Source organism: Rhinopithecus roxellana, chromosome 19 (genome assembly GCF_007565055.1).
Source record: "Rhinopithecus roxellana isolate Shanxi Qingling chromosome 19, ASM756505v1, whole genome shotgun sequence".
In the NCBI taxonomy this organism is placed as follows: Eukaryota; Metazoa; Chordata; class Mammalia; order Primates; family Cercopithecidae; genus Rhinopithecus; species Rhinopithecus roxellana.
This window is the reverse complement of record NC_044567.1, coordinates 51113759-51137159: the sequence shown is the minus strand read 5'-3', so window position 1 is coordinate 51137159 and position 23401 is coordinate 51113759. Positions and strand designations below refer to the sequence as shown.

The 23401-nt window shown below is 38.9% G+C and overlaps 1 protein-coding gene across 3 annotated transcripts in view; it reads right to left on the bottom strand.

Moving 5' to 3' along the window:
- The window catches only part of LOC104675111 (C-C motif chemokine 2), a 36173-nt gene that overhangs the window by 3683 nt on the left and 9089 nt on the right, over positions 1-23401 (bottom strand). Inside the window, exons 1-3 of one of the 3 annotated variants that reach the window (XM_010379569.1) lie at positions 16417-16522; positions 15518-15635; positions 14978-15096 (exon numbers count right to left, since the gene is read on the bottom strand). The exons of 1 other annotated variant lie outside the window; for it this stretch is intronic. In XM_010379569.1, the coding sequence (XP_010377871.1) occupies positions 14991-15096; positions 15518-15635; positions 16417-16522 (330 nt within the window). In that variant the 3' untranslated portion in view covers positions 14978-14990. Of the gene's footprint in view, positions 1-14977; positions 15097-15517; positions 15636-16416; positions 16523-23401 lie in introns of those variants that run through there. One more of the 3 variants, XM_010379571.1, reaches the window with a different exon arrangement.

The following is a 23401-nucleotide window of genomic DNA, read 5'->3' as shown; positions in this document are numbered from 1 at the left end:
ATGGGTTAGTCTAATGTAGAGTCTGAATCCAGGATGTCTGCGTTTGGATGACGGCTCTGTGACCGACTAGCTGTGATACCATGGACAACTTACTTAACCAGTCTCTGCTAGGGTAAGAGCAGGATACTAATCATGTGTACTTTAGGGAATTGTAGTGTGAATTAAATGAGTGCATGGATCTAAAGTGCTTAGAAGAATGATTAGATCACTATAGATATTCAGTGAGTAGAAGTTACTATTTTTTATTATTAGGAAATAGGCCTGGGTACAGTGGCTCACACTTGTAATTCCAGCACTTTGGGAGACTGAGGCGGGCAGATCACTTGAGGTCAGGAGTTCAAGACCAGCCTGGCCAACATGGTGAAAACCTGTCTCTACCAAAAATACAAAAAATTACCTGGGCATGGTGGAAGGTGCCTGTAGTCTCAGCTACTCAGGAAGCTGAGGCACGAGAATTGCTTGAACACAGGAGATGAAGGTTGCAGTGGGCAGAGATCATGCTACTGCACTCCAACCTGGGCAACAGAGTGAGACTCCATCTCAAAATAAAATAAAATAATAAAATAAAAAAATAAAATAAAATAAAATAAAATAAAGAAGGGCAGATTGGGAATGCTGGAAAGACCTCAGAGTCTGGATATTTCTCCAAATATTCTTCCAAGTTTTCCCACTGCTTCCAAGTAAAAGCAGGCTACCCCAGGGATGGTTTCCAAGAATGCCTGAGCTGCACATGTGTCAGATATGAGGTTTTTAAAAATGTGTCAACAGAATAAATTTGGAGTATTCTTGACCTCAGAGGAGTTTGTCTGACGTGGTTCAATGATTGTTTCTGTAGTAAGAACAATTTCATAACTCTGGTGGGAATTTAAAGGACTTTATTTAAAGGACTTTATTAGCAATCGATTATTCATTTTTGTGTTTTCCTCAAAAAATGGCTTTGGAGTTAATGGGCTTTGGATTTACTCTGAACCTGAAAAACCTCAGTGGCTCAGTGGAAATAAATAAAATCAATCTTTAGACATCCAAGCTGTGCAGCTGTTTCATCCAGCTCACTGACCGTCTCTAGCAAGGAGGGGCAGCTCCAAGGGCTTTTTCTCTTCCTTTCTTGGAGGCTTCCTTTTCAGCAGGGACCTAGAGTAAATCCATTTCTTGCCTGTGATTTGGTGCCTGATGCATGAGGGGCCTTGATCAGGAATGATCCTGAGTGATGGGCAGGAAATGGATCCCCCTTGTGAAAACAAAATCTTGACTTCTAAAGAGTTTTTCTTTTTCTTTTTTTTATTGGAAAAGGTATCTTTTATTTTTATTATTTTTTTTATTTTTATTTTTATTTTTTAATTTTTTTATTATTATTATACTTTAAGTTCTAGGGTACATGTGCATAACGTGCAGGTTTGTTAGTTCTGGGATACATGTACAGAAAGTGCAGGTTTGTTACATAGGTGTACATGTGCCACAGTGGTTTGCTGCACCCGTCAACTCGTCATCTACATTAGGTATTTGTCCTAATGCTATCCCTCCCCTTGCCTGCCATGCACCGACAAGCCCTGGTGTTTGATGTTCCCCTCCCTGTGTACATGTGTTCTGATTGTTCAACTCCCACTTATGAGTGAGATCATGTGGTGTTTGGTTTTCTGTTCCTGTGTTAGTTTGCTGAGAGTGATGGTTTCCAGCTTCATCCATGTCCCTGCAAAGGACATGAACTCAGTCTTTTGTATAGCTGCATAGTACTCCATGGTGTATATGTGCCACATTTTCTTTATCCAGTCTGTTATTGATGGCCATTTGGGTTGAAGGCTTTGCTATTGTAAACAGTGCTGCAATAAACATATGTGTGCATGTTTCTTTATAGTAGAATGATTTATAATCCTTTGGTATATACCCGGTAATGGGATTGCTGGGTCAAATGGTATTTCTGGTTTTAGATCCCTGAGGAATTGCCACACTGTCTTCCACAATGGTTGAACTAATTTACACTCCCACCAACAGTGTAAAAGTGTTCCTATTTCTCCACATCCTCTCCAGCATCTGTTGTTTCCTGACTTTTTAATGATCGCCATTCTAACTGGTATGAGATGGTATCTCATTGTGGTTTTGATTTGCATTTCTGTAATGATCAGTGATGATGAGCGTTTTTTCATACGTTTGTTGATCACATAAATATCTTCTTTTGAGAAGTGTCTGTTCATAGCCTTTGCCCAATTTTTGATGGGGTTGTTTGTTTTTTTCTTGTAAATTTTTTTAAGTTCCTTATAGATTCTGGATATTGGCCCTTTTTTGGGTGGATAGATTGCAAAAATTTTCTCCCATTCTGTAGGTTGCCTTTTCTCTCTGATGATACTTTCTTTTGCTGTGCAGAAGTTCTTTAGTTTAATTAGATCCCACTAGTCAATTTAGGCTTTTGTTGCCATTGCTTTTGGTGTTTTAGTTATGAAGACTTTGCCCATGCCTATATCTTGAATGTTATTGCCTAGGTTTTATTCTAGGGTTTTTATGATTTTATGTCTTACCTTTAAGTCTTTAATCCATCTTGAGTTAATTTTTGTCTAAGGTGTAAGGAAGGGGTCCAGTTTCAGTTTTCTGTGTATTGCTAGCCAGTTTTCCCAACACTATTTATTAAATAGGGAGCCCTTTCCCCATTGCTTGTTTTTGTCAGATTTGTCAAAGATCAGATGGTTGTAGATTTGTGGTGTTATATCTGAGGCCTCTGTTCTGTTCCATTGGTCTATATATCTGTTTTGGTACCAGTACCATGCTGTTTTTGTTACTGTAGCCTTGTAGTATAGTTTGAAGTCAGGTAGCATGATGCCTCCAGCTTTCATCTTTTTGCTTAGGATTGTCTTGGCTATATGGACTCTTTTTTGGTTTCATATGAAATTTAAAGTTGTTTTTTCTAATTCTGTGAAGAAAGTCAGTGGTAGCTTGATGGGAATAGCACTGAATCTGTAAATTACTTTGGGCTGTATGGCCATTTTTGCAATATTAATTCTCCCTATCCATGAGCATGGAATGTGTTTCCATTTGTGTCCTCTCTTATTTCCTTGAGCAGTGGTTTGTAGTTCTCCTTGAAGCAGTCCTTCACATCTCTTGTTGTAAGTTGTATTCCCAGGTATTTTATTCTCTTTGTAGCAATTGTGAGTGGGAGTTCACTCATGATTTGGCTCTCTGTTTGCCTATTACTGGTGTATAGGAATGCCTGTGACTTTTGCACATTGATGTTGTATCCTGAGACTTTGCTGAAGTTGCTTATGAGCTTAAGGAGTTTTTGGGCTGAGACGATGGGGTTTTCTAAATATACAATCATGTCAACTGCAAAGAGAGACAATTTGGCTTCCTCTCTTCCGATTTGAATACCTTTATTTCTCTCTCTTGCTTGATTGCCCTCACCAGAACTTCCAATACAATGTTGAGTAGGAGTGGTGAGAGAGAACATCCTTGTCTTGTGCTGGTTTTCAAAGGGAATGCTTCCAGGTTTTGCCTATTCAGTATGATATTGGCTGTGAGTTTGTCATAAATAGCTCTTATAATTTTGAGATATGTTCCATCAACACCTAGTTTATTGAGTGTTTTTAACATAAAGGGGTGTCGAATTTTATTGAAGGCCTTTTCTGCATCTATTGAGATAATCATGTGGTTTTTGTCATTGGTTCTGTTTCTGTGATGTATTATGTTTCTTAATTTGTGTATGTTGAAACAGACTTGCATTCCAGGGAGGAAGTTGACTCAATTGTGGCTGATAACCTCTTTGATGTGCTGCTGGATTCGATTTGTCAGTATTTTATTGAGGATTTTCGCATCAATGTTCATCAGGGATATTGGCCTGAAATTTTCTTTTTCTGTTGTGTCTCTGCCAGGTTTTGGTATCAGGATGATGCTGGCCTCATAAAATGAGTTAGGGTGGAGTCCCTCTTTTTATATTGTTTGGAATAGTTTCAGAAAGAATGGTACCTGCTTCTCTTTGTATCTCTGGTAGATTTCAGCTGTAAATTCGTCTGGTCCTGGCCTTTTTTTGGTTGGTAGGCTATTAATTACTGCCTCCATTTCAGAACTTGCTATTGGTCTATTCAGGGATTTGACTTCTTCCTGGTTTAGTCTTGGGAGGGTGTATGTATCTATGAATGTATCCATTTCTTTTAGGTTTTCTAGTTTATTTGTGTAAGGGTGTTTATAGTATTCTCTGATGGTAGTTTGTATTTCTGTGGGATGAGTGGTGATCTCCCCTTTTTCATTTCTTGTTGTGTCTATTTGATTCTTTTCTCTTCTTTATTAGTCTGGCTAGCAATCTATGTATTTTGTTAATCTTTTCAAAAAATAAAAAACAGTTCCTGGATTCATTGAGTTTTTGAAGGGTTTTTCATGTCTCTATCTCCTTCAGTTCTGCTCTGATCTTAGTTATTTCTTGTCTTCTGCTAGCTTTTGAATTTGTTTGCTCTTGCTTCTCTAGTTCTTTTAACTGTCATATTATGGTGCTAATTTTAGATCTTTCCAGCTCTTTCATGTGGGTATTCAGTGCTATAAATTTCCCTCTGAAGTTTTAGCTGTGTCTCAGGAATTCAGGTGCATTGTGTGTTTGTTCTTATTGGTTTCAAATAACTTATTTATATCTGCCTTAATTTTGTTATTTACCCAGGAGTTATTCAGGAGCAGGTTGTTCAGTTTCCATGTAGTTGTGCAGTTTTGAATGAGTTTCTTAATCCTGAGTTTAATTTGATTGCACTGTGGTCTGAGAGACTGTTTGTTATGATCTCCATTTTTTTGCATTTGCTGAGGAGTGTTCTTTTTTGATCTTTGTTGGCTTAAAGTCTCTTTTATCAGAGACTAGGATTGCAATCCCTGTTTTTTTGTTTGTTTGTTTGTTTGTTTTTGCTTTCCAATTGCTTGGTAAATATTCCTCCATCCCTTTATTTTGAGCCTATGTGTGTCTTTACATGTGAGATAAGTCTCCTGAATACAGCACACCAACGGGTCTTGACTCTTTATCCAATTTGCCAGTCTGTGTCTCTTAATTGGGGCCTTTAGCCCATTTACATTTAAGGTTAATATTGTTATGTGTGAGTATGACCCTGTCATCATGATGTAGTTTCTTCACAGTGTCATTGGTCTTTACATTTTGGTATGTTTTTGCAGTGGCTTGTGTCAGTTTTTCCTTTCCATATTTAGTGTTTCTTTCAGGGGGCCTGGTGGTGAAAAAAAATCTCTTGGCATTTGCTTGTCTGTAAAGGATTTTATTTCTCCTTTGCTTATGGAGCTTAGTTTGGCTGGATATGAAATTCTGGGTTGAAAATTATTTTCTTTAAGAATGTTGAATTGGCCCCCACTCTCTTCTGGCTTATAGGGTTTCTGCAGAGAGATCCACTGTTAGTCTGATGGGCTTCCCTTTGTGGGTAACCCGATCTATCTCTCTGGCTGCCCTTAACATTTTTTTCTTCATTTCAACCTTGGTGAATCTGATGATTATGTGTCATGGGGTTGCTCTTCTTGAGGAGTACCTTAGTGGTGTTCTCTGTATTTCCTGAATTTGAATGTTGTCCTGTCTTGCTAGTTGGGAAAATTCTTCTGGATAATACCCTGAAGTGTGTTTTCTAACTTGGTTCCATTCTCCCCATTACCTTCAGGTACACCAGTTAATCACAGGTTTGATCTTTTCACATAGTCCCATATTTCTTGGAGGCTTTGTTCATTCTTTTTCACTCTTTTTTTTCTCTAATCTTGTCTTCATGCTTTATTTCATTAAGTTGATCTTCAATCTTTCATATCCTTTCTTCCACTTGATCAATTTGGCTATTGATAGTTGTGTATGCTTCACAAAGTTCTCATGCTTTGTTTTTCATCTCCATCAGGTCATTTATGTTCTTCTCTAAATTGGTTATTCTAGTTAGCAGTTCCTATAACCTTTTATCGAGGTTCTTAGCTTACTTGCATTGGCTTAGAACATGCTTCTTTAGCTCGAAGGAGTTTGTTATTACCCACCTTCTGAAACCTACTTCTGTTAGTTCATCAAACTCATTCTCTGTCCAGTTTTGCTTCCTTGATGGCAAGGGCTTGTGATCCTTTGGAGGAGAAGAGGCATTCTGTTTTTTGGAATTTTCAGCATTTTTGCTCAGTTTTTTTCTCATCTTTGTGATTTATCTACCTTTGATCTTTGATGCTGATGACCTTTGGATGAGGTTTTTGCATAGGCATCCTTTTAGTTGATGTTGATGTTATTGCTTTCTGTTTGTTAGTTTTCCTTCCAACAGTCAGGCCCCTCTTCTGTAGGTCTGCTGGAGTTTGCTGGAGGTCCTCTCCAGACGTATTTGCCTGGGTATTACCAGCAGATGCTGCAGAACAGCAAAGATTGCTGCCTGTTCCTTTCTCTGGAAACTTCATTCCAGAGGGGCACCTGACAGATGCCAGCCAGAGCTTTCCTGTGTCCCGTGTCTGTTGACCCCTGCTGGGAGGTGTCTCCCAGTCAGGAGGCACTGAGGTCAGTGACCCATTTAAGGAGGCAGTCGGTCCCTTAACAGAGGTCGTGTACTGTGCTAGGAGACCGTCTGCTCTCTTCAGAGCTGGTCTGCAGGAACCTTTAAGTCTGCTGAAGCTGTGCCCACTGCCAACCCTTCCCTCAGATGCTTGGTCCCAGGGAGATGGGAGTTTTAAGCCTCTAACCAAGGCTGCTGCCTTTCTTTCAGAGATACCCTGCCCAGAGGAATCAAGAGAGGCAGTCAGGCTATAGAGGTTTTGCTGCGCTGCTGTGGGTTCTGCCCAGTATGAACTTCCAAGCCAACTTCTGAAGAGTTTTTCAGGGTGTGCATGGTGAGTCACACCTGTAATCCCAGCACCTTGGGAGGCTGAGGCAGATGGATCACTTGAGGTTAGGAGTTCAAGACCAGCTTAACCAACATGGTGAAACCCTGTCTTTACTAAAAATACAAAAATTAGGTGAGTGTGGTGGCACGTGCCTGTAATCCCAGCTGCTTGGGAGGCTGAGACAGGAGAATCGCTTGAACCTGGGAGGCGAAGTTTGCAGTGAAGTGAGATCACACTAGTGCATTCCAGTCTGGGCAACAGAGGGAGATTCGGGAAAAGAAAAGAAAAGAAAAGAAAAGAAAAGAAAAGAAAAGAAAAGAAAAGAAAAGAAAAGAAGAGAAGAGAAGAGAAGAGAAGAGAAGGGAAGGGAAGGGAAGGGAAGGGAAGGGAAGGGAAGGGAAGGGAAGGGAAGGGAAGGGAAGGGAAGGGAAGGGAAGGGAAGGGAAGGGAAGGGAAGGGAAGGGAAGGGAAGGGAAAAGAGAAAGGAAAGGAAAGGAAAAAAAGAAAAAAGGGAATTTTTCAGAGAGAGGTGAGTGATCAGTGATCAGCAGACAAGGATCCCAGGAATCAGGACTCTTGACTTTGTTCTGTAGCTGTGTTCTAGATCTCCTTTAATATTGCAAAGTTATAGACACTCCTTTAATATTGCAAAGTTATAGACAAACTGGAAAGAGACATTGACATTGATTTTATTCCAACCTTCTCTTTAAAAAATAAAAATAAAAGAATAGACACCAAAGGCTTGGAGACCAGTGAAAAAATCCTTAAGGGAACTGTGTGCTTTAGGCTGAGCCGATTCTAGAGCCCCTGTTTGTTGACTTCCTGTCTTCTGAAATGTGTCGTAACTCTTAGTCTCAATCTCCCTTTGTGTAAAACAGGACCAATTAGGGTTCATTACTCCTTCTTCTCAAGCATCGCTGAACTTATTTCTGCAGTTTCTTATCTCTTTTGGAAGAGAATTACACCAAACTTGATGTTAGTGTAAAAATGCTAACAATGTGTTCAGCAGATAGTAAGTTATCAATGGCAATGCTAATCTATGCAATCTATGCAAGGCTCTATCTTACTTCATTTCACATGAGATGATTTATTTAATCCTCCCAACAAACCTATTCTAATTAAGTCCATTTTAAAGATGAGAAAAAGGAGACTTAGAGAAGTGAACTGTCTTCCTCTTCTGTGAAATCATTTACAAAAGTGAAGCCTGTTTCCCAGAGTTGCCTTGAGGTTTTCCAAAGCTTTTTTATTTAAAATATTTTTTTAAAAAATTTAAAAATATTTTATTTTATTAGAGATGATGTCTCCCTCTTTTATCCAGGCTGGAGTGCAGTGGCACCATCACAGCTCACTGTAGCCTTGAACTCCTGGGCCTCAAGTGATCCTCTTGCTTCAGCCTCCAGAGTAGCTAGGACTATAGGTATGCTACCACATCTGTCTATTATCATTTTTTGTAGAAATGCTTTGTTGCCTAGACTGGTCTTGAACTCCTTGCTTCAAGTATCCTCCACCTTGGTTTCTCAAAGTGCTGGGATTACAGGAGTGAGACATAGTACCTGCCCTAAAATGTTCTTTTTGTTATAATCCTCTTAGGGCAATTAACTTTACTCTTTTGTACAGAGGTAGAAAACCGAGGCACAGAATATTGTAGCTATTTTCCAGGGCTAACTGGTCATAGTAATGCTAGCCTAGGCTTCTATAACAACAACCTCAGTGGCTTACTGCAATATTTACTTTTTGATATATACTTTTTGTTTGAATTGTAACCTGATGTTGGTTAGGCAGCTCTCAAAAAGTGCTCTCTTTTAGGAATGACTCACAGATTCAGGCTGTTTGCCAATTACAGCTTTCATACGGAACGTGTGGCCTCCAAGTTCCCAGATGTGAGTGGAGAGATGGTTGATAGATTGTGTAGGATGTTTTAAAGAACCAGACATAAAAGCTGCTTACATCACTTCTGCCTACCTCACATTGGCCTTCACTCATCATGCAACTCCAGAATAACTGCAGACAAGCTGAGATATGAAGAGGATCACATGGATATTTGGTGAAGACTAATAGTTTCCATTAGAATCTGTCTTTTACTTAATTCTTCTCACACGTAGAGTACACAAATAATCCACCTGCAAGAGAAACAACTCAAGGTGCCATTTAGTCATTGCACTAACCTAAATGGACAAGATCTCTTGATGATGGTTAGTTATCTCCATCAGCTGAGATTATGGATCTACTTTGTCCAGTGACTTATGAACTAAAAAGACAAATAATTTGCCACTTACCTAATGTTTCAAGTTTGAAAAGGACAGGGTACTTGCAATCAACACTGTCATTTATGGAAAGAAAGATGGCATTCATCAATGGCCAATGCACCATGCCAAACCTAAAATCCTTCAGACAGATGTTATAAAAGTCTCCCATCCAGAGCATCACACACCGAGTCCTGTCGGGGGGTGGGGGGCTGGGGGAGAGATAGCATTAGGAGAAATACCTACTGTAAATGATGAGTTGACAGGTGCAGCAAATCAGCATGGCACGTGTATACCTATGTAGCAAACCTGCACGTTGTGCACATGTACCCTAGAACTTAAAGTATAATAAAAAGAGAAAAAAGTCCCCCATCCTTGATTAGGCTGCTTCTCTCTCTCTGGGGGAGCTCTGTTGTCTTTTTGATCCTGGTTTCTGGTTTCCTTTGTGAGTTCCCTCCTTTTCCATTATTCCCGTTTGGGCACCTCTGAAGGGAGTATTGAAGAGAGACATGGTCTTCTTGGGGACTCTGCAGCCTTTGAGGACTGCAAGCTGTACTGTAGGGTCTGGAGTTTGTCTTCTTTTTGAACTTTTCAGGATCACTTACGGTTTCACTGACAGTATAGTACAGCTCTGGTAATAACAGTGGGCTTCTGATCTCTTCACTCTCAGTCAATTCCATATGCCAGCAGCCACAGTCCAAGTTTCTTTCTTGATATAATTCCGCAATTATTCTCTCTCTCTCTCTCTCTCCCCCTCCCTCTCCCTCTTCCTCTCCCTCTGCCTCTCCTTCTTCTTCTCCTTCTCCTTCTCCCTCTCCTCTTAATGAGGAAGGCTGTGAGGCTCGAATGGTAAGGCTACAACTTCAATCTGATTTTTGCTTTATGTTATTTCATTCAGCTAAGAGATTTTTTTTCCCAAAAGACTTTTATTGCTGATTTTTTTTTCTTCCTTAAATACCTTCTCTTAATATTTGGCACCTAGAAACAGATGGCTTTTCCAACAACATAAGGTCCTGAATTTGTGTATTTTATTATCTTTCATTTCTACCTTATGACCAGTTGATTTTTCTTTTTTCTGAGCTCATCTCTTTCTTGGAATCCCTTCAAAAAAGAAGACAAAAAGAAACAACATGCTACTAATGTATCTTTATTAAACTTTCCCCTTAGAGCTACTATTTTAGCAGAGAGCACCTGACAGGTTTGACACTTTGTAACATGAATCTCTTATTTTCTTCAAACTGTGACATCAGCTTCCTCACTGCTTGCTACTAAATATCTAGTTAATGCTACACATTTCACGTTCTTAATGGTAGCACATGATTGTGCTATTAATTCCTCTATTAATCAGGGTTAAACTAGGCTCCAAAGTAGCCTTAGTGGCTTAACACAGCAAATGTTTATTTCTTTTTCATGTCACAGTTCAAGGTAGGCCAGTTGACCTGTTACTTGGGGATACAGACTGCTTCCATCTTGAAATTGAGCTATACGGGACACGTTATCCTTAACATTACCACAACAGAGGAAGAGAGAGCTGTTTATAGGGACACGGTCTGAAAGTGGCTTATATCATTTTAGCCCTCACCCAACTAGTTAGAATTCAATCACACAGCCCCTGGGTAAATGCAATTTAGGCTGGAGAATATAGAAGAGCCCACAGATATCTGGGGGGCATTTGCAGTCTCTGCTACTTAGGACTGGCACATGTCCAGCAGCAAAGTCTAGGAGGTGGGAAAGTTCCAGCAAAAAACACTCCTTATGCCTAAGCCAGAATTCACAGGTCAAGCCTGGAGACTACATTGATCTGAAAGACATAGCATCAGGGAAACTCACTGATCCCAAGACATGACTAAGAAATAGTTAAAAATGTGTAAGGGACACTTTCCCCACCCAACAATCCATATCAGAGTCTTTACTAATGGTACCTGGAAATCTGTTTTTTTTTTTTTAATTAGTATCTAAGTGATGTTGATGCGAATATGACTCATTGATCTACTCTACATCTCAATCTATGGAGGCTTGGTCAGGTAAAGTAACTTGCCTAAATTTACTAGGCACATTACTGGTGTAACTAGCCTAATCTTTGAATCCCATTGAACTCAATACCCAGTTACATACCAGCATCTCTGTTCCTGTTCTTTCTAATTCTCTGCCCAAGAGTACAAGGTCTGCATGAAAACACATGATTTTATAACTTTTCAAAAATGAAGTTTCAGCAGAGTCTGTTTGGCCTTGAGCACATGTAGCCCTTCTCTCCTTTCCTGTCCTACCATCAGACACTCTGCTTAACATCCGCATTTATCAGAGGGCTCACTGTGTCTCACAGCATCTATTCATTCACTCCTACTTCTAGTCTGCCTGCCGGTTGTTCTCTGCTGGAATTTAAGATTACCCTCCTTATTGGTGTGAAATTAAATAACTCAAACTTCAGATAATTTAAACTTAAAGCTATTAGGACTTTAATTATTCTGAGCCTTGAGAGGAATGTGGCTATGCAATCTGAGTCGTGCAGCATGCACCTACAACTTTTGCCTTTTGCTTTTTCCTGTAAACAATTAAGAAGACTGAGCCATGGCAGAAGTAAGACCCCTCAGATCACTACCTCTCCTCAAGGAATAGTAAATCATCTTCCTTGGAACATAGTAACCTGTAACCAATCAAATCACTGTGGCGTATGCACCTTGTCTAGTACAAAAAATGTTGTAATCCAGCTGGAACTTCTGTCTTTACCTATGTAATTGAAACCTTTCCATTTGTTTGGAGTTGATGCTTTTCCAAGTGGCCACCCTCAAGCTTTGTCCTTGAATGAACTCAATAATTATTCACATTTTCTGAATCTCATTGTTAATGTTGACTTTGGTGTTTGGGGGTGAGAACTGGTGGGCTGAAGAAGGGGTAGAAAGGAATGTTGGACTTGGTCTGAACACCAGTGGTGGCAGAAATCAATCATCTGTTGCTCTCCTACTCGATTTTTTAATGAAAGTGACATTTGTGTTATACGAGACTAGAGAATTGATTGGAAGGCGGAAAACCAGCCAGTTACAAGGCTGATATAATGGAAGAGAGGAGAGGCCTTTGGGTAGAGTGTGGGATGGTGAGAAAAAGAATGAGTTTGAGAGGGAAGGAAGGTATTTGAACAAGTGGCTGAAGGGGATGTCAGATCTGGAACTGAGGGGTGGGTTCATCTCGCCCCAGCCTGCGGCTGCCTCTCCCTAAGATGCAGATAAGTCTGGCCTGGGGGAAAGCCCAGAGTCCATTATGTGCTCATTTCCCCACAATGTGAGCCCGACCTCTGCAACCATGCCCTTCACCTTGTTACCCTGTTACCCCCACCAGCTTTATTACTTTATCTTTTTAAAAAGCAATGAATGTCAGCTGTTATACAAAAATATATTTTATGTGAAAATTTGGGAGTCACACATATGCAAATATGTAATTCTATAATAACATTATGCTTCCATAGGGGCATCATATCTTAACAATTAAAACAAATCTTTGCATTGACTCTTGCAAGGACTTATACAATACCACCGTGAGGTAGAGAAGGGAGGAGCATGCCACAGTTTTTACAGGACTGAGATGACATATGCATGCAAGGCTTTACGTTCAAAATCCACCAAAATCCATGGAAGATTAAATTAAAATATTAATAACTTTTTAAAACTATGTAAGAAAAACCATGATTCACATTATTACATAAAGCTCATATTCCTTAGAATTAGAATAAAATAATCTCAGAACCACTCTGAGAAAGGACAGGGTATATAAATTATTTGTTTCTCAGACAGGGATGCCCTCTCTCACCACTCCTATTCAACATAGTGTTGGAAGTTCTGGCTAGGGCAATCAGGCAAGAGAAAGAAATCAAGGGTATTCAGTTAGGAAAAGAAGAAATCAAATTGTCCCTGTTTGCAGATGACATGATTGTATATTTAGAAAACCCCATAGTCTCAGCCCAAAATCTCCTTAAGCTGATTAGCAACTTCAGCAAAGTCTCAGGATACAAAATTAATGTGCAAAAATCACAAGCATTCTTATACACCAGTAACAGACAAACAGAGAGCCAAATCAGGAATGAACTTCCATTCACAATTGCTTCAAAGAGAATAAAATACCTAGGAATCCAACTTACAAGGGATGTAAAGGACCTCTTCAAGGAGAACTACAAACCGCTGCTCAGTGAAATCAAAGAGGACACAAACAAATGGAAGAACATACCATGCTCATGGATAGGAAGAATCAATATTGTGAAAATGGCCATACTGCCCAAGGTCATTTATAGATTCAATGCCATCCCCATCAAGCTACCAATGAGTTTCTTCACAGAATTGGAAAAAACTGCTTTAAAGTTCATATGGAACCAAAAAAGAGCCCGCATTGCCAAGACAATCCTAAGTCAAAAGGACAAAGCTGGAGGCGTCACGCTACCTGACTTCAAACTATACTACAAGGCTACAGTCACCAAAACAGCATGGTACTGGTACCAAAACAGAGCTATAGACCAATGGAACAGAACAGAGTCCTCAGAAATAATACCACGCATCTACAGCTATCTGATCTTTGACAAACCTGAGAGAAACAAGAAATGGGGAAAGGATTCCCTATTTAATAAATGGTGCTGGGAAAATTGGCTAGCCATAAGTAGAAAGCTGAAACTGGATCCTTTCCTTACTCCTTATACGAAGATTAATTCAAGATGGATTAGAGACTTAAATGTTAGACCTAATACCGTAAAAACCCTAGAAGAAAATCTAGGTAGTACCATTCAGGACATAGGCATGGGCAAGGACTTCATGTCTAAAACACCAAAAGCAACGGCAGCAAAAGCCAAAATTGACAAATGGGATCTAATTAAACTAAAGAGCTTCTGCACAGCAAAAGAAACTACCATCAGAGTGAACAGGCAACCTACAGAATGGGAGAAAATTTTTGCAATCTACTCATCTGACAAAGGGCTAATATCCAGAATCTATAAAGAACTCAAACAAATATACAAGAAAAAAACAAACAACCCCATCAAAAAGTGGGCAAAGGATATGAACAGACATTTCTCAAAAGAAGGCATTCATGCAGCCAACAGACACATGAAAAAATGCTCATCATCACTTGCCATCAGAGAAATGCAAATCAAAACCACAATGAGATACCATCTCACACCAGTTAGAATGGCAATCATTAAAAAATCAGGAAACAACAGTTGTTGGAGAGGATGTGGAGAAATAGGAACACTTTTACACTGTTGGTGGGATTGTAAACTAATTCAACCATTATGGAAAACAGTATGGCAATTCCTCAAGGATCTAGAACTAGATGTACCATATGACCCAGCCATCCCACTACTGGTTATATACCCAAAGGATTATAAATTATTCTACTACAAAGACACATGCACACATATGTTTATTGCAGCACTATTCACAATAGCAAAGACTTGGAATCAACCCAAATGTCCATCAGTGACAGACTGGATTAAGAAAATGTGGCACATATACACCATGGAACACTATGCAGCCATAAAAAAGGATGAGTTTGCATCCTTTGTAGGGACATGGATGCAGCTGGAAACCATCATTCTTAGCAAACTATCACAAGAACAGAAAACCAAACACCGCATGTTCTCACTCATAGGTGGGAACTGAACAATGAGATCACTTGGACTCGGGAAGGGGAACATCACACACTGGGGCCTATCATGGGGAGGGGGGAGGGGGGAGGGATTGCATTGGGGAGTTATACATGATATAAATGATGAATAGATGGGTGCTGAGGAGTTGATGGGTGCAGCACACCAACATGTCACAAATACACATATGTAACAAACCTGCACGTTATGCACATGTACCCTAGAACTTAAAGTATAATAAAAAAAATTAAAAAAATAAAAATAAATAAATAAATAAATAAATAAATAAATTATTTGTTTCTCAAGTCATGGCTTGGTTTCAGTTCAGTCATGAATGTTCAAAGCTTTGGAGTTTGGGTTTTCCCGTCCAGGTGCTTCATAAATTCCTGGACCCACTTCTGTGTGGGGTCAGCACAGATCTTCTTGCCCAGTCTGGTCTTGAAGCTGTGGAGGAGAAAGGAGACAGTTAGATGGAACATCTTGAGGGTTCAGCCTGGGAGTGTGACCAACGCTGTCTAGCTCATCAGCCTGGCTGATGGAGGTGCCTCAGGGATGGAGGAGGAAGAAGGTAAACTAAAGGAAGGGGCCTCAGAGAAGCAGCTCTTTTTGCTAGCCCAAGTGAATCCCTCTTGGTTCCAGGATAAAGGAACTGAGGTCTGAAGTGATAGCTAGAAAGGGAGCTGAGAGTGAGAAGCCACTTTCTTTTCTTGAATTGTTTCCCACTGGAAAATGTCTGGGATAAGATTAGAGATGCTGTTTGCATCACAATATTTGATTCCAACTCATTTTGATACTAGTCCTATTCGCTGCCCAGGGAAGAACCTAGGACTGAGGTATGAGGGGTGGGTGGTCATCATCCACACACATTACAGCTTCCTGGGGACAGTGGCTGCTGGTGATCCTTCTGTAGCTCTGCAGCCTCTGCTTCGGGATTTTCTTATTGATAAATCTGTAGCAGCAGGTAGTTGAAGTATTAATCCCATCTGCAATGAAACAACAAGAAAAAAAGGCCATTGAGGGTGTGTCCTGGGTCTTTCTGTTTGTAAAATAGGGAATGGCAAGAAGAAAGAGTCAGAGAGAAAGGAGGTAGAGGCAAAAGCTGCCCATCCCAAGTCCAGTGTCTTTGCCCTTTAAGGCATTTCATAAACTCCCTTTCACTTTTGTGGACTATGAAATAGTGATGCACCATCACCAGTTGACAGGTGGAAGAGGAATTGATGACTACTCTGGGCATTGTTAGGAGGGGCTAATATGATAATCCAATTCCTTAGAGCAAGGGTACCCCAACTATGGATCCCCTTTTAGGCTCTGAGCATTCTATGCTTGGTCATGAGTTTCTCTGATACCTACCACCTCTGCGGAGCTGCAGTCTCTGGAAGCTGGGCTGAATGAAACACAGACCAGATTCTGGGACTCCCGGTATCTGGAAACAGCCTGCACATTCATCCCCAGAAGCCCCCTGTCTTTGATCACCCGATCCAAAACTCTACTGGAAGCAACTCGGGTGGTAATTGCACTGAGGGTGTTCCCAGAGCTGGAGTCCTGGAAGGAGCTGGATTTGGGGTTCACAGTCGGAATTCTAGTTCAGGCTGTACCCAGCAGCAGCTGTGTGGTTGGGCTCACCCCTTGTTCTTTTTCTGAGTTACCTTATCTTGGAAAAGTAGCTGTTAAAGTGAGACCGTGGGTAGCATGTCTTCTTGACTGGTCCATGATAACCCAGAGAAGGTGAAACGTGCTTCAAGGAGAAGGAGAGAGGGACCTTACCTGGCTGAGCAAGACCCTGGGGGCTGAAGGCAGCTGCTGTGAGCAGCAGACACAGAAGTGCTGCAGAGGTTTTCATGTTGGAGGATGAGGGCATGGGCTTCCCCATGAGAACTGGAGATTTCTGGATTGGTCTCAGCCCCTCTGCTCCTCTAGCGGCTCTGTCTCTGCCTTTTATAGGAAGCAGAGAGGATGGATCCTAGGGTGGAGTAAAAAATCTGCTGAGTCATTGCACTTCAGTGGGAGGATAGGAATTGAGAGTATGAGTCGAGGTTAGCCTGTTTTTCAGCTAAGACCAGCAGTGGTAGGTAAGGTAGGGTCTATGTCCAGGCCGACTGCAGTATGTAACTACGGCTGTTATTAAGAGACCAGTTTCTCTGAAATGAGACACATTCTACAGAAAAAGGAAGGAATCAGGGATACCGAAGTCAGAGATATACAAGGGATGTTATCCTTTTCCCTTTGGAGCAGCATCCCTAGGACATGAGTCCACAAAAGGACACTCAGACTTTGACTCAACTCCACAAAGGACTCAAAGATTCTTCATGGCTTAAATCCTGGTGGCTTTCTGAAACCCAGAGAAAAGTAAAATAATAGAACATTAGCAGAAAAATAGAATTCAGTATTCTTAGAATAATAGTACCTAAAAGTAGTGTCTATTTTAGTAATCTATTGCTGCATAACAATCTATCTGAAAACAGTGACTTAAAACAGTAACAATTTTCTGCGTTTTTTTTTTTTTTTTTTTTTCTCTTGAATATATCACAAGGTCTTCATTCAATGTCTGGGGTCTGGGCTGGGAGGACTTCAACAGCTGTCTCTCTCTCTCTCTCTCTCTCTCTGTGTGATCTTTCCAGTGGTCCCTCCACATGGTTAGATATTGTGCATGATGGCTTAAGGATCCCAGGTGCAAGGGTTGGGATCATAGTCACACCTCTTAATGGGAGGAGTATAAAAGAATTTGAGGATGTGTTTTAAAGCCACTATTTGCTTTATAGGCTATCAGAACTGCACAGCATATAAAGATCTTAGAATACTGTGTTTCTAAAATATCCGATTAACTGTGAACAGATGGGGAGTTATACATGATATAAATGATGAATTGATGGGTGCTGACGAGTTGATGGGTGCAGCACACCAACATGGCATAAGTATACATATGTAACAAACCTGCACGTTATGCACATGTACCCTAGAACTTAAAGTATAATAAAAAAAAAAAAAAAAAAAAAAAAAGAATACAGGGAAGGCAAATTTATGGACAAAATCAGAAACCTTCAATTTGAATCAGAGATGAGAGACTTCTTGTCCTTCTTCCCACACACATATCTCCGGAATACAAAGAAAACACTAATCCAGCTCCTCATCTCACATACACATTACAAAGTCACCAACTAATCGCCTTTGATATCAGTGAAAAGGGGTTTGATGAGGGACCATGTGTGGGGTCCTCATGCCTTTAACTGGGCCATGCATCATGGACATGGAATGCAAAAGAGGAAAATTATTCAATGGGAAAATTGAGCATTATACAGCCTTGAATATTAATTTGGGAGCAATGCAAGGCTTTGATTCTGGTTTTAACTTTACGTCATTTTATCTTACCCCTATGACTTTGCTCAGACTACTCATTCCCTCAATTAGCTCTTTTTCAAATTGTTATTACTCCCAGCTCCAGAAATTGGTGAATAGTTGACCTACTTTCTATCTCCTTATTTATGGAGTCTTCCCAGCTCACTCTAATGTAACACATTAGAACAGCATATTTTCTAACCCAGGGTGTATGTTCCATCCACTTGATGCTTCTATAAATCAGAACCCTTTCCTTTGACTTTTCTTCCTTTTTCTTTTATTTTGGAAGACAACTATCATGGATAACCTGCTGAATGATCCACAAAGTTGTAGTAGAACATAGAGGTCCTGCCCAGAAGTTACCTTTCCTGGATCTGTCTGGTCAGCAGCTCAAGGAAGTACTCATGGGTTCCAGTTGGTTAAACCTTTCTCCTTCAGAAAATCCTTAAGTGAAGTGCCCCAAGATGTTCCTGCTTAAGATCCCAGAGAAAATGCCTGCTTATATGTTTATAATGGAAATTATATGTTTATAATGGAAAGGCCTGTACCTATCACCCACAAGACCTGGGAATGGTAAAAATGAGAGACTGTTGAATTGTTGCAGAATTTTGTAAAAACTTTAAAATAATTTAAAGACAATATCAGCTGGTTGTAAAAATATGGCAAAATTAGAAACACTTATAAAACAACCAAATTATTGTACATTATCAACATCAGAAGATGTAAGCAGTTAATTTCCTTCCAGATTAAAAAATATATTTTTTTAACCCTCAGTCACAAAAGAATGTCCTTCGTTGTCTCTAGTAACAATTTTTGTCTTAAAATTTATTTGTCTGATATTATTAACAGTATAGCCACTAGCTCTTTTTTGATTATCATTTCCATGGGGTGTCTTTTCCCATATCTTTACTTTCAAATTATCTGAGATTTCAAATTTACAACATGTGTCTTATAGATAGCATGTAGTTGGTTTATTTTAAAAATTCATTTACTCAACCTTTGCTTTTTAGTTGGGGATTTTAATCCTTTCACATTAGTGTAATTACTGATGAAGCAGGATTACCATCTGATATTTTCCCTTTTTAATATATTTATGTCTCTGTTGTTCCTCACTTTTTAATTACTACTTTACTTTATGAACCATAAATATTTTCTACTGTACCATTGTATTTCCCATTTTTATTATATATGTTTGAGTTATTTTCTTAATGGCTACCCTGGGGACTATCATTAACATCATAATTTATAACAACCTATTTCAGATTAATATTTTAATTTCAATAGTGTATAAAACTTGATCCTATATAGCTCCATCCCAGTCCTCATCTTAACATTGTTATGGTCACAAATTACACCTTTATACATTGTGTGCCCCTAAATAGAGATTTATAACTAGTGCTTTATGCATGTGCCTTTTAAATAAGATACAAGAAAAAAATAATTTTAAACAAATAAACAAAAGTATTTATACTGTCTTTTATATTTACTTATGTAGTTACTTTTACCAGTGCTCTTTATTTCTTTGAATTACTTTTGCTACAGCCTGAAGAACTCCCTTTAGTATTTTTTGGAAGGCTGAAATGTCTTCATTTCTTATTTACTTTTGAAAAGGGTAGCTTTGCCTTATCTAGAATTGTTGATTGATTTTTTCTTTCACTGTTTTTAATATGGCATGCCACTACATTCCCTGTTTATGATTACATTATTCAAAACAGTCAAGTTATAAAAACAACATAAGTGTCCATCAATAGATGAGTGGATAAAGAATATATGGTATATACACACGATGGGATATTATTCAGCCTTAAAAAGAAGGAATCCTTCCATTTGTGACAAAGTGGATGAACCTTGAGGACACTATGCTAAGTGAAATTAGTCAGTGGCAAAGGGACAAATATTGAATGATTCCACTTATATGAGGTACGTAAAATAGACTCATAGAAGCAGAAAATAGAACAGTGGTCACCAGGGGCCAGGAGGTAACCACTATTCTATTTTGTTATGTGTACCATAGACAATACACTTTATAGGGTGCTACTCAGATATCAACTCTTTTGACTAGTGAGGGCAGCCCAAAGAGATGTCTTGGAGAGCATTGTGAGGGCTTGCTTTGAGTTTGAGTTCATGGTGCTGTGACTGGAATGCAATGTTTGCCATGAGCACAGATTCAGGTAATGGTCCCATGCATACCTTACATTTGCCAGGTGTTAATTTGATAGGCTGAGGTTTCCTTTGAGCCACATTGTTCTATGTTATCTGAACATGGACCAAAATGTCGCAGGAAATGGGAGGCAGAGAAAGGCATTTGCTGCTCAGTTCCAGGAGAGGCAGCTGAACGACATGCTTAAGAAATGGTTGCCTAGGTTAGGCATTTTGGTCCATGTTCAACTGGTTAGGCAACCATTTCTTAAGCATGTTGTTCAGCTGCCACTCCTGGAACTGAGCAGCAAATGCCTTTCTCTGCCTCCTATTTCCTGCGACATTTTGGTCCATGTTCAACTGGTTAGGCAACCATTTCTTAAGCATGTCGTTCAGCTGCCACTCCTGGAACTGAGCAGCAAATGCCTTTCTCTGCCTCCTATTTCCTGCGACATTTTGGTCCATGTTCAACTGCCATATTTCCCTTCCAAAGGTGATGGAAGCTTTCAATCAGATAAAATAAGAAAATACTTTCTCATTATGTAAAGTGCTGTGTTGGCCAATTATTAAATGTGTAATGAAAAAAGAAAAATACAAGTTCTAGATATGATGGTGGAGACTACTTAGTCTAAGGGACATTCAGGAAGGCAAGATCACTGGCCACTTGAGGGTCATCATCACAGATGGCTTCAGAGGGGTTGGCGCTGGACATGTAGAAATTGGGAGGCTGCACAAATGTGGGGAATGGAAATGTCATGCCTTAAATAAACTCAAAATTATATTCTTAAAAAAAAAAAAAGAAATGGTTGCCTGCATCATTGCCTGGTTTTCCTGCATAATCATGGTCAAACTGCTTATTCTATCTGTTATTCAGTTTCCACATCTATAACAGTAGAGACAATAAAAGTAACTTCTTTTCTTGGTTGTTGTGAAGAAAGAGTTAATAAATGAAAAGTTAAATGAAAATAATCAGAGTGCAGTTAGTGCTCAGTAAGTGCTAGCTGTCATTATTATTAACATTAGGAAATAAGGATGGGTAGTAGATGAAGAAATACTAGGGAGGGACTCAGACTGATACTGATAGCTTCCTGAACAAGTTGTTCCTAAATCTGTCTTGTTTTTTCAAAACTGAGACATTGAAAGGGGGATTGACTTTCAGGAAATACTGCACTGGATATAAGGAAAGGAGATGAGTATCTTAGAAAGAAGGGACCTAGGTAAAGTCCTAGAAGTCCTGCAAGAACTTGAGATGAGAATTATTCTGGGTCTCAGTGGGATTTTGGTCATTCAGCCCAGTGAGGACATTCTCTGTGTGCAACCAGTAATTTAACTTTGCCCTATTGGGTGTAAGCAGAAGTCATATATGTCATCTCTGAGCGGAAGTTAATATTCTCATGAATTCCTCCACCATCCCTCAACTATGAGGATGACATGACTCAAATGAGGTTGCCCCTTTGACTCAGATGCCATACTGCATAATATATATAGAACAGAGACACAGCAAAGTTTACAAGACATGAAGAAAATATGAGGTTAGTGTCGGGGGAGCTGAGCAAGGAATATAAGGAAACTCTCTGTATTATTTTTGCAACTTTTCTGTAAGCCTAAAATTTGTTCAGAATAAAAAGTTAAAAACATGATATAACAAAACTTACGTAGTGCAGAGAAAGCAATGCTAAGAAGGAATGTATAGCTGTAAGTGCTTACATTAAAAAATAAGAAAGATCTGAAATCAACAAACTACCTTTATACCTTGAGGAACCTAGAAAAAGAACAAACTAAACCCAAAGCTAGCAGAAAGAAGAAAATAATAGAGAATGGAGGAGGGATAAACGAGACAGAAGAAAAAAATCAACAACACTAAGAATTGTTGTTTTGAAAAGATCAACAAAAATGGCAAATCCTTAGCTAGATTAAGTAAGAAGAAAAGAGAGAAGACTCAACTAAAATCACAAATGAAAATCACAATTGAAAGATGTGATTACATCTTTCATTGATGTAATCACAATTGATGCCCCAGAAATAAAAAGGATTATTAGAGAATACTATGAATAATTGTATGCCAACTGATTGAATAACCTGTAATAAATGGATAAATTCCTAGAAACACATGGTTATTAAGAAACAGAAAATATGAACAGACTTATAACTAGTGAAAAGATTATAACAGTAATCGAAAATCTCTCGAGCAAGAAAAGTTCAAGATCAGATGGCTTCTCTAGAGAATTCTACCACATATTTAAGGAAGATTTAATACCAATACTCCTCAAGCTCTTCCAAGATATTGAAGAGAAGGAAACACTTCCAAACTTACTATATAAGGCAGGGATTACCCTGATACCAAAGTTGAACAAAGGCACTGCAAGAAAGGAAAACTATCAGCAAATATCCCTGATGAATATTAATGCAAAAATCCTCAACAAAATACTAGCAAGCCGAATTCAAAAGCATATTAAAAGGATTATATACTATCACTAAGTAGGATTTATTTCTGTAATGGAAGGATAATTCAACATACAAAAACCAATCAGTGAAATATGCCACATTAACAGAATGAAGAACAAAAATTACATTACAATCTCAATTCATGACAAAAAAGCATTTGACAAAATTCGACATCTTTTCATGATAAGAATACTCAACAAACTAGGAAAATAGTGTGGAAATAGAAACCACCTCAATATAGTAAAGTCCATGTATGAAAAGCCCACAGTTAAAATCATATGCAGTAGAAAAAGACTGAAAGCATTTTCTTGCTTTTGTTGTTTCTGCCAAATATAGCACTGGAATGGGACCCATCTGAACCAAACAAGAAAAAAAAGTCATCTAAATTGGAAAGGAAGAAGTAAAATTATTTCTTTCCAGAAGATATGACTTTATGTGTAGAAAACCCTGAAAATTTCACACATGCAAAAGAACTGTTACAACTGATAAAGGAATTCAGCAAAGTACAAATACAACACAACAAATCAACACACAAAAATCAGACATTTTATATACATGAACAATAAACAGTTTGAAAAGAAAATTAATAAAACAATTCCATTTACAATAGCATTGAAAAGAATAAAATATTAGGGATTAACCAATATTTAGAAATAAAAACTTGAACAACAAAAACTACAAAATATTGCCCAAAATTAAAGAAGATACAAATAAATGAGAAGACATCCTAGGTTTATGAATTGGAAGAATTAATATTGTTAATATTGACAACTTAACAATGCTACTCAAGTAATCTACAGATTCAATGGAATCCTACCAGAATCCCAGTGGT